The 12033-nt window shown below is 43.3% G+C and overlaps 1 protein-coding gene across 1 annotated transcript; it reads right to left on the bottom strand.

Annotated features, from left to right (window-relative positions):
- Window positions 1–7076: 7076 nt before the first annotated feature.
- LOC131695380 (uncharacterized protein K02A2.6-like) lies at window positions 7077–11636 on the bottom strand. The gene has a single exon (XM_058983856.1). The coding sequence runs from the start codon at window positions 11634–11636 to the stop codon at window positions 7077–7079; it is 4560 nt and encodes a 1519-aa protein (XP_058839839.1).
- Between the last annotated feature and the right edge of the window lie 397 nt (window positions 11637–12033).

Raw genomic sequence — 12033 nt, 5'->3', positions numbered from 1 at the left:
ACTTGTCCGATTTGCTTCAAATTTAGAGCAAGTACTCCTGGTGGGACTAGGAATCGACTCAGGGGTAGGCGGTCACGTCCTTACAATCGTCGAACGGTTTTGTGTAATCAGATAGGTGTACTAATTTTTGTTTTAAGTTTGTATACAAGAAACAAAGGGGTTGGATAGGCAACCGCTCTCCTCTTGCTGCAATAAGTGTGCTGGATATGCTACACATAGTTATGCGGCGGTACGGTTTTTTGGTGTTGGTGTTTGTTTTTTCGTGTCGTGGAGAAGGCGGCCATCGAGGTTTTTAGATAGTGACGGACCACGGCATCGAACAGACGCCCCGAGTTTTTTTGTTTTCCGGGACAGTTTCCAGCCACAATAACCAGTGCGGTGAAGTGCGCGTGTGCGACGGTGACAAGTGTTTTGGTGTCGGGTCGCCGGAAAAGGAAGCTAAGCGCCAAGGAGCAACTCGCTTCCCCGGCTAAGTATAAAGGACCCAGTAGACGCTTTTCCGCTCTCGCTGTGAAGGATCAGCCGAACGAGCCTATCTCTCCTTCACAGCTAAGCTTCAAGGAGAGCGAAGCAGGGTGGCCAAAGGTGCTCCCTGGGAAGTACACTGCGGTGACTTCTGGGATCTCTCGTGGGGAGCGAGTAGATCCGGCTATAATTCGCCATCGTCGCTAGGGAGGTTCCAACAAAGGAGCCAAGCTGACCTCCCTAGCTAAACGTCAAGGACCGCTGCCGGCGCAGCCAACGACACCAGCAGGAGAACGCGGCCGTTGTATTCCCGGCCGGTCGGAAGAAACCGCCCGCCTTCCCGCCATCGTCAGAAGCAGCTGATCAACTTCATCGACAGAGTGCAGCAAAGAGGAGATTTGGTGGAATAAAAGTCGGTCCTGGAAGAACTCGCAATTCGTATAAAGCTATGAACCCAAATCGCTGGAATGATAGAAAAATATATACATTTTCTTAGGTTCTCCCGGAACAGTTCTCCGGTGGCCAAGATTGGTCCAATTCATGTCTATTGTGAAGGATCAATGGGAAATAGTCATATGTAGCACATTTCAAAATACAATTACTTAAATTTATGGGATGTTTCTTCAAAACTCGTCCGTTACCCCACTGGAATGCCGGATATACCCCAAGGGAATTCGGATTAGTTCCGGAACCGGTCCACGGATTTGAACACTACTCGGTACATAGAAACTGGACTAAATTCCAGATCTTTTAAAGCCAGTTCCATCCAATTCGGTCAAAAATTGACGAAATGAGAGCAAAATTTAAACAAAATTTTCAGAAAAATTTTAGCTTGGTACTGTAAAGGTTAATAATATACAAACACAGAATCAAATTGAAGCAGAGCCTGACTCGTATGAAGCTAGTACCGAAGCTCACGAAATAGAGCTATCTTTACAGATGCAAAGGTGGAATGGGCGATTGACTCCTTTGAACCATTCAAATCGCCCATGATGGAAATAATACTGCCAATCTCTATCTCTATCTATCTATATTCTATATCTATATGTATAAAAGTCAATGTTTGTATGTATATGATTTATAAACTCCCAAACGGCTTAACCGATTGGCGTAAAAATTTATACATGGTAGGCATTTGTTATGGAGCGTGTTTGTGCGCTATTGGTTGGGCATTATCTGCCCGCCAGATGGCGCTTCGGAACAAATTGTGTTTTCCTCCTATTTAGTTGAAAGTCGCAGCAACGCGCGATGGGTATTAGCTAGTATATATATAAAAGTCAAAGTTTGTATGTATATGATTTATAGACTCCCAAACGGCTTAACCGATTACCGTAAAAATTTATACACAGTAGGTATTTGTTATGGGGCGTGTTTGTGTGATATTGGTTGGGGATTATCTGCTTGCCAGATGGCGATTTGGAACAAATTGTGTTTTCCTTCTATTTCGTTGAATATCGCAGCAACGCGCGATGGGTATTAGCTAGTAATGCTATAAAAAAGCAAACAGCATATCATTCCATGCCTGACGAAAATGTTTAGGGCAAGTCTAATACTAAACTATATACCTACAAGCTGGAGACAAACAATGGTAATATTTATACCAAAATCGGGGAAGCGCGATACATCACTACCAAAATCTTTAGGGCCAATCAGTCTAAGCTCCATATTTCTGAAATAAATGGAGAAAATGATTGACTTACATATTAAAGCAGAGTACTTGAAAGGCTCTCCACTGAGCGAACCTCAATTCGCATATCAAAGAAACAAATCAACAATAGATGCATTACACATGTTGGTTGGAAAACTAGAGAATTCTATTGAAACAAAAGAAAACTAACTTGCGGCTTTTTTAATCATTGAAGGAGCTTTCGACAACGCATCGCATAGTTCAATGCGGAATGCTATGAGAAAACATGGGTTTGATATTTACACAATAAATTGGAACAACTCAATGCTTACAAACTGTGAAATAACTAGCGTGCTTGGAAACACGTCACTGACTATGAAAACAAATAAGGGATGTCCTCAAGGCGGAGTTCTATCACCCGTATTGTGGTCATTAGTTGCAGACGAGCTATTGAAATCAATAACTAAAATGGGATACGAAGTGATTGGATTTGCAGATGATGTTGTAATCCTCGTGAGGGGAAATATAATTATGTTATCTCAAATAGAATGCAATCTGCACTGAACTTCACTTCGAAGTGGTGTAAAAAGGTGGACCTGAGCATAAATCCTTCCAAAATAATCATAATCCCATTTATTCGAAAAAGGAAATATTCCATATCAACACTTTTGCTCAATGGAACAGTAATTGAAATGTCCTCTGAAGTAAAGTATCTGGGATTGATACTTTTCCTTATAGTTTCCTTATAGTACATTTTTGGTGTAGATCCGGTCTAATCGGCATTTCTGCCCTAGGCCAAAATGCGTGCCCCCCTCAACCCAAATTTTAAACTAGGACGGATTAGCGCATGGGCGCCATTTAAACACCTTTTTCAATATGAAAAATATCATTTGGTTCTATTTGGTGACATTATTATTATTAACATTGATTATGCATTCTTACCTTTCCGTTTTCATAATTTACCTTGACGCTAGTATTTACCGCCTATTTTTCCACTTTATCATTCCTCGTTCTTTTGAGAGTAGAGATTCTATTTTAGATTTCCCCTTCTTTCTCTGTAAAGTACGAGTGGATTAGGACATTTGATGTTACCTTATTCCCCGGTTATGTCGGCGTTCTCCGCCTGTCCTGGTGCTTCTCTTTGTCATTTCTTTCTTCTTTGTTAGTCCTTTTTCCGTTCTGTTAGTGAGTTTCTTATGTGTCCATTTCATGGGTTATTCCGCTCGTACATGAAAGATAGATTAGACGAAGATATCTTTAATGGCGATCTTATTTATGGGAATGTTAATGTGGATTCTTTTAGCCTTCCGGTGGGGGCGCTGAATTGTGCGACACTAGCAGTACATATTTTATTTCTCAGCTTTGTGGGATCGTATATTGCTTAAGGTGTCAGCACTATGTGTGCATATGGTTGCGGGTCTTCTATCAGCGATATATACTAAGTACCATCATCTTCTTGTTCATTCTAAATAATCCCATGCATGAGTCTCTTTAAGCCTTCATTAAGCCTTAAAAAATCCTTATCCGATTACTTGTCCGCTTCTCCAAAGAAAAAAAGAGCTAAAACGATACAGAAACAAAAAGGTGAGTGTTATGAATAAATAAAGTTATTTTGGCCACTCAGTAGGGTTCAACGGACATGAAACAGGAACATGGTTAGTCATATTTTGTGATACATACACACTTGAATATTAAGTACTTTTAATTATATTATATTATATTATAGTTTATTGACCCGAAGCAGTTGGCAAATCATGACAATGTAAACTAAACTGCTTTTAATGAGGTACATGTTTCCATTTCAAAGTCTTCGATTGATCCTTGACAGTGATTAGGCAATCCATTAGACGTTTGTTTGACAATTCAGCGGTGGGTTCTGTCAACAAGTCTACTCCTGCGAACAGAAAAACTCGTCCGACAAACAACTTTGTTAGTCCGATTCGTTTGATGTTGGATCGAATCAACGATATTGTCGGACGTCGCACCCTTCGGAGTAACGTCAGAATAAGTAAACAAGAAATAATCAGCTGATCCGAAACGTCTCATGGATTGCCTAATTGCCATCGGCTCAGGCACTTTTGCGCGTCAAGCATTCACTGTCTTACAATCGAATTGTGCCTCGACCAACCTGGCACAACGTGCCCATTCCCCTTACTGAGCAAAAGGGCAGGGAAGTAAAGTATCTGGGATTGATACTCGATAAAAAACCAAACTGAAATGCTCACATTGAGCAGTTCATAAGCAAGGCAACTAATGCTCTTTGGGTGTGCAGTAGAACAATTCTTGAGCGTTTTTTCAAAACGTCATATCTGCAATGAGTTACTCTCTTTGTTTACTTTCTCTTTCGATTTTTACGGCGTCACTATAACACTTTTCACTTATTTTACAGTACAGATCGAAAGACGGTGGTTTTAACTAGCATATTATGCAAAGAGCTGAGGGATAAATGTTAAAGTGACCGAATTATTAACAGAAGAGAAAGTAAACAAAGAGAGTAACTCATTGCAGATATTACGTTTTGAAAAAACGCTCAAGAATTGGTAAAAAATGGGGTCTCAGACCAAGTATGGTTCACTGGTTATACTCTACAATAGTCAAGCCAAGAATAACATCCCTCGCTAGTTTGGTGGCCTAAAACAAAAGAAATATCAACTCAAACAAGCTAAGTAAACATTAAAGGCTTGCTTGTGGAGCGATAACCGGTGCCATGCGATGTACTCCATCAAAAGCATTAGATGCAATGTTGCATCTGCTCCCGCTACATCAGGTGATACAATTTGAAGCGGAAAAAGCGCATTGAAAATAAGTCGTCATAAACAATTATTATCTGGAAATTTAACAGGACATCTTGCGGTTCTGAAAGATTTTCTTATAAATAACCTCGTCATTGCAAATGAAGACTGGTTGCATGCGATGCCGAACTTTGAAATTACTTACAAAATTATGGAGCCTGAACGGTCAGTGGCCCTAGTCTCCGCCCAGGCACAGTAATTTTCTTCACAGATGGGTAAAAATAGAACCATTTGACAGGATCTGGTATTACAGGCACAAATCCCCGACTATGTACGGGGAACGTGCCATTTGAGCCAATATATTCTGATTCCTGATTCCAGGATCTGGTATTACAGGACCAGGAATAAACGCTAGTTTGTCCATGGGATACTGGCCGACAGTATTTCAAGCAGAAATATATGCCATTCTAGCATGCCCTTACGTATGTCTGAACAGAAAATAGCGGTATGCAAATATCTGCATTTTCTCAGATAGGCTGCGCTCAACGCATTAAGGACTCCTATATGTCGCTCAAAACTAGTATGGGAGTGTATTCTTGCACTCCGACAATTGGCAGAGAAAAATCATGTAAATTTATACTGGGTTCCGGGGCATCGTTGAGTTGCAGGGAATGAAAAAGCTGATGAGCTAGCAAGAGGAGGGTCTTCCACTAATTTTATTGACCCAGAACCATGCTGTGGAGTCTCATCGAGTGCCAAAATGGAATTGAAAAAGTGGGAAATCACAGCTATAAAGAACAATTTGAGTACCACACTTGGACTACGACAATCAAAGAAATTTATCTCACCCAACGAGAAAAAAAGCCTTGAGTTGCTTTTACTAAACAAAAAAGAGCTACGCACCACGACAGGACTACTTACCGGACACGGTCTTAGTAAATATCATCTTAAAAAAAATTTGGTAAGCTTACAAGCGATACATGCCGCGTCTGCGAATTTGAATGTAAAACATCAGAGCAGCTGCTCTGCGAATGCAGTGCATTGATACAACGCAGACTAAGAATCCTCGGTAAAGGAACATTTATTCAAAAAAATTTAAACGTTATGCCTATTGATAGATTTAGATTGCACATAGATTTTTGCAATTAGCGGATTCATATAGACACTATTTCCTGACACATAAACTTAAAGTGTGCATTTACAAGAAATATTAATCTTACATTTACATTTCATAACTATAAGGCACATAAAACCGAGGGGAACGACACTCCTTGATTTGTTGATGAAATGAACATAAAATTTATATTTCTGAACGGATTGATAAAGATTAACATTAGTTAGTTCGAAATGGAATCGCATTTTCAACATTGCCAAAAAAAGTTTCAATTGGCCGAAGATGATTTGAAATGTGTCATGAAAAACAAAATGAAATGCTCGAAATTCACGTTTTGACAGCTTCAGTGCTCGATGAAACCAAAACAAAACATTACCAGCAGCATAACTGCATGACCAAATCAAAACAAAAACATAAATTTTGTTGCCAGAATTGTTGAAAGATTCAAACATTGAGTATACAGAGTTGCCAGTTCCATCAAAATCGTCGAAATTCGAGCAAAATTTGCTTGAGATTGGATAGATTTTTTGTAATTTCTTCGATTTTTCTTAACAATGCTCGATTTGTTAGAACATTGTCAAAATTTTCTAAAATTACCGGAAAAAGTACGAATTCGTGTAAAACTGAACGGAATAAAACAATCATTCTGAAGTGACGTTCCCCTCGCATAAAACCCTGTTCTATGGGGGTGGGCGTAGCGTATTGGTAAATCGATTGCCTTGTACGCAGCGCACCTGGGTTCGAGTCCCGACCCCGCACATAGGGTTAGAAATTTTTCATAAGAGATTTTTCTAACCCGAAGAGGCGAATGACCTTAAGGTTAAAACCTCTATAATCAAAAAAAAAACCCTGTTCTATTATTCGCGTATATAACATATGTTTTACGGTCGCGATTGTCGGTGACCGAGATACATGTCTGACAAATAAAACACGCGACGTAATGTATATAATAACGAATTAAAATTTATTAAAAATTAAAGACCAACCGCATTGCACGCGGTCTCGTACTAACTGACAGGTTATGTGTTTCCGCTGTTCTAGCATCGACGGGTGACAGCTGCACTGCCACCAGTGAGCTCAGCGGTAGTGTTGGTGAGTAGTTGGTAGGGATGTCCATTTCTCCCCAACATCTCCCTCCTCAATACAGCTGGTAGGGATCAAACCGAATCGGCGGTCTTCTAGAGCGAGAAGAGCGACGAGGTTCCCGGACAGCTGTAGGGGTTTCATTCGCTGATAGGAACTCTGATGACGATGACGGTACAGAGCTTGAACTGGAGGATGATGACGAAGACGAAGACGCTGATGACGTATCTGCTTTTGGAGACACCCACACTCGCGCGGGTGCTTCGGATGGCGCTGCAGGCTGCAACGGTGTGGACTGCTCGGATGGTACTCCAAGCACTGTTGACGGTGATTCGGCGGTTACTGACGAAAGCACAGGTAGTGACGATGACGTGGTGATATCGCTTGCACTGGTATGCGATCTAGACAGATTCCACGCCTTCAGCAAAATGTCCAACGGCAGCTTAACATTGCTCTTAACTGGCTTCGCTGACGGCTTGTCACCGATGGCACGAGTTCGTAGTTGGTTGAGATGTGAACGAATCATGCGCTTATCTTCCACCCAAACGTTGAACATAACACGCCCAATCGATTCCAAAACAACTCCGGATGTCCATCTCCACTGGTTGTTAGAGTAAACCTTCGCATATACACAATCACCATTTTTGAATCTTTGGTGAATCTTTGCTTCTATAGTGGATTCAACGGCCGGAACGGTTGACGGACGCAGCAAGTCTAGGCTGGTGCGAATCTTGCGCCCAAACATTGCTTCCGATGGTGATTTACCTTCTGGTGTAGCTGGATTCGGCGTTGTTCGGTAGGTTATTAGAAATATGTCTAATGCTTCCTGGATGGCTCCTTTCCCCTCTCTAATTTTCTTCACTGATCTTTTAAAGGTGTCCACAAATCTTTCCGCTTGTCCGTTTGATTGTGGGTGATACGGTGCTGTAGTAATGTGGTTGACACCATTCTCTAAGCAGAACTTGTCGAATTCGGCACTGGCGAACTGTGGGCCATTGTCGCTAACCAATGTTTCAGGCATACCGAGACGGGCAAACAAGCTTCGAAGCATGTTGATGGTAGTGAAAGCAGTAGTTGATTTGGTTTTGACTATTTCAACCCACTTGGAGTAGGCATCGACGCTCAGTAGAAAATATTCTCCTTCAATCGGTCCAGCATAGTCTATGTGCACGCGCTGCCACGGATATGTTGGTTTTGGCCACGACAGCGGTGCGGACCTTGGTGGGCTTTTAGCTACTGCTGCGCAATGATGGCAGGAACTGACGTGAGCCACGATGTCCACATCCAGCGACGGCCAGTAGACATAGCTACGTGCAATTGCTTTCATACGCTGCATTCCTGGATGACCTCGGTGAAGATGATGCAGGCAACGCTTTCGGAAACTCGACGGGATCACCAGTCGCTCACCGAACATGATGCAACCTTGTACGGTCGATAGGGAATCTCGGCGATCATAGAAGCATTTGATCTCTCGGCGTGTGATAGTGGATTTTGATTGGGGCCAACCTTCTTGAATGAAGCGGTAGATTTTTCCGAGATCTGGATCGTAATGTGTTGCATGTTGAATCATCTTGAAGCCTAGTGGGAGCGCGTCGATTGAACTTGTTGCTAGAGCCATGACGTCCTTTTCCAGCACAACGCTAGCCACCACAAAGTCCTCTTCCGGCTTAACATGGTGCTCAATCAGCCGCGACAATACATCTGCATTTCCGAATTTATCTGTGTTGACGTAGACGATCTTGAAGTCATACATCAGTAACTGTAACGCCCAGCGTTGTAATCGATTAGCTGTGTAGACGGGAATTCCTTTTTTCGATCCGAAGATCCGAAGTAACGGAGCGTGATCCGTCTGCAACGTAAATTTTCGACCGAAAACCATTTTATGGAATTTGGTTACGGCGAATATTATCGCAAGTCCTTCGCGATCTGGTTGGCTGTATGCTTGCTCAGCTGATGTTAATGCTCTGGATGCATGCTGGACAACTTTGATAGATCCGTCCGGAAATTTGTGGCTTATCGTGGAACCGACTCCGATGGAAGATGCATCCGCCGAAACGATGATTTCGAGTGCCGGATTATAGTGCGTAAGTAGCAAATCGGATGACAAAATATTTTTGAAGTTTTCGAAGGCTTGTTGACAATCGGACGACCAGACGAACTTCTTTCCATTCTTGAGCAGCTCATCGAGTGGATACCTAAGAGTTCGCATGCTAGGGACAAGCTTGCCATAATAATTAATTGCCCCTAGGAAAGAACGCACTCCTGAAACGTCCGTCGGAGCTGGCATGTCACGGATCGCTTTTATTTTAGCCGGATCCGGACGTAGGCCATGTTTATCGATAAGGTGACCAACGTATTTGATTTGCTGCTGGCCAAACGAACACTTTTCCGCTTTGATGGTGAATCCATATTCTTGTAGTCGACGGAGAACTTTCACAAGATTTCGGTGGTGATCCTCTTGGTTTACACCACCAATTAAGACATCGTCGAGATAGCCTGACGTGGCCTCCAATCCCGCTAGCATGGTGTCCACTAGCTGCTGAAAAGCGCCAGGCGCTGCTTTAACTCCCGGCGGAAGTCGGTTGTATCTGTAGAGCCCCTTATGCGTATTGATAGTGAGCATTTCTCGGGATTCCTCATGCACCTCAACCTGTAGAAATGCGTCAGAGAGATCGATTTGACTAAATACCTTACAATTTGCCAGTTTGGCGAAGATGTCTTGCGGCAGCGGGAGAGGATATTGGTGCGGCTGTAGTGCGTCGTTTAACCCTGTTGAATAATCACCGCAAATCCTCACTGCTCCGCTTGCTTTTCTCACGACGACAATCGGAGCTGCCCACTCCGAGTACTCAACCGGTGTTATGATTCCAGCATTTTCCAAACGGTCCAACTCTTCATCGACAGTCTTGTACATCGCATACGCTACTGGTCTCTTCGGTCGGAACACAGGCTTTGCTCCTTCCTTCAATGTGAGGTGCACCTTTGCCTTAGTACACACTCCCGGAGCATCGTTGAAAACTGTCGGGAAGGCCTGCTTGAGGGTGCTGATCACTGTAGACGAACTGTTGATATGATTGCAGAAGCTGTCCATCGGCATCGACCAGAAGTTGAATTGATCGATGAGATCCAAACCAATTAAATTGAGATGTTGTTTCACCACGTAAAAGCGGGCCTGACGTTTCTCGCCGTTGATGGAAATCTCGCATGTACACTGAAACTCCAATTTTAGCGGCTTTCCGGATGCAGTTGAAGCTTCGATCGTCACTAGACTTGATGTAGGTCGACCGATCTGACACCAGGTTTTCTCGGAAATGATACTGATGTCCGATGCCGTATCGAGCTGGAGACTTATCTTCCGGTTGTTTACCAGCACTTCCACAAATCTTCTTCTTTTCCTTACATTCTTCACCACAACACTTTTTGTTTCCATCCTCCTAGATGGGTTGCATTTGTTCGAAGTACCTGGGCTTTTTGCTTTCTTTGCGCTGGTACAGTATCCGTCCTTGTGACCAACTTGCTTACAGTCCCGGCAATGATGCTTCTTGAAGGGACAATCCTTGGAGTAATGCATGGAACCGCAGTTCCAACATGGCGAACCAGGTCCAGTTCCGGTTATTCTGCTTGGTCTGGATGAAGATCCAAAAACTGGAGAACGCCTCTCATATCGGAATGCACGCTTCCCAACATATTGCTTACTCTTGAGCGCCTGCACAGCTGCTGAATTTGGTCCTGCCTCAATCATCGCTGTATCGTGTTTGATGCTGAGGAGCCGTTGGCACTCATCTGATATTTGCTCCAAGGTGACATCCGCTCTCTCTTCGATTCTGCTCAGCAACCTAATTCGGACCTCGGCATCGTTCTCCGCTTTTAGTCCGCACACGAACACTAGGCACTTAAATTGCTCCTCGGTTAACTTGCCTAGTTCAAACTCGACACACAGTTTGTTGACTCTGCATGCGTACGTTTTGAAATCTTCGGTGGCATGCTTAGCGACTTGCAAGCACCGATAGCGCCTACTCAGTACGGATTCCGATGTGCCATACAAGCTCTTCAACTTACTTACGGTTTCCGCAAAATTGACATCCTTTGGAAGCTTTGGAAGAATGTAGCTAGTGTAGCGTTCGTGTTCCATCGGTCCTATCTTACGGAGGAGTAAACGCACTTTCGCCTCGTCATCAAGACGAACTGCATCCTTAGCAAACAAATCCTCATAACGAACATACCAGCCAGCAAAAGTGACGTTCGCATCCGGCTCATATCGAAACTCCTGTGTGTTGCTTGCGAGAGAGTCTAATATTTGCTCCGGATTCGATGTTGGTTGTTGGCTCATCGACGACAGCATTGTTTGAAAGAATACTTGCTGCTGCTGGAAAAAGTGAAAACATTGTCCAACAAACTCGTTTTGCTGCTGGGTCTGCTGATGGGAATTCGGCGGGAAACGAGGTTGTCCTGATGGAAGCAACGGAGGACGGAGAATCGGATTCGATGACTGCTGCTGATGCACACCCGCCGGTGGAAAATGGTTCTGAGCTGCTGGATCTTGCTGCTGCCCATTTATCGCAATTGATTGTGGATGCGACCGATCACCCCCGGTAGGCGAATTGTTACCTTCCATTCTTCTCCTCTTCCTTGTGGGAGACACTTTCCTCGCTGTTCCTCGCAGGTTTAATTAAATTTTCACCTTTCTCGTCGCCACTTTTACGGTCGCGATTGTCGGTGACCGAGATACATGTCTGACAAATAAAACACGCGACGTAATGTATATAATAACGAATTAAAATTTATTAAAAATTAAAGACCAACCGCATTGCACGCGGTCTCGTACTAACTGACAGGTTATGTGTTTCCGCTGTTCTAGCATCGACGGGTGACAGCTGCACTGCCACCAGTGAGCTCAGCGGTAGTGTTGGTGAGTAGTTGGTAGGGATGTCCATTTCTCCCCAACAATATGTGTGTGCATACATAGTTTATACAGTTGACACATAGAAGGTATGTGTGCGCGTGATAACATT

The sequence above is a fragment of the Topomyia yanbarensis genome, chromosome 1, assembly GCF_030247195.1.
Source record: "Topomyia yanbarensis strain Yona2022 chromosome 1, ASM3024719v1, whole genome shotgun sequence".
Taxonomy (NCBI): domain Eukaryota; kingdom Metazoa; phylum Arthropoda; class Insecta; order Diptera; family Culicidae; genus Topomyia; species Topomyia yanbarensis.
The sequence above is the reverse complement of the archived record's forward strand: the minus strand, read 5'-3'. Positions and strand labels throughout refer to the sequence as shown.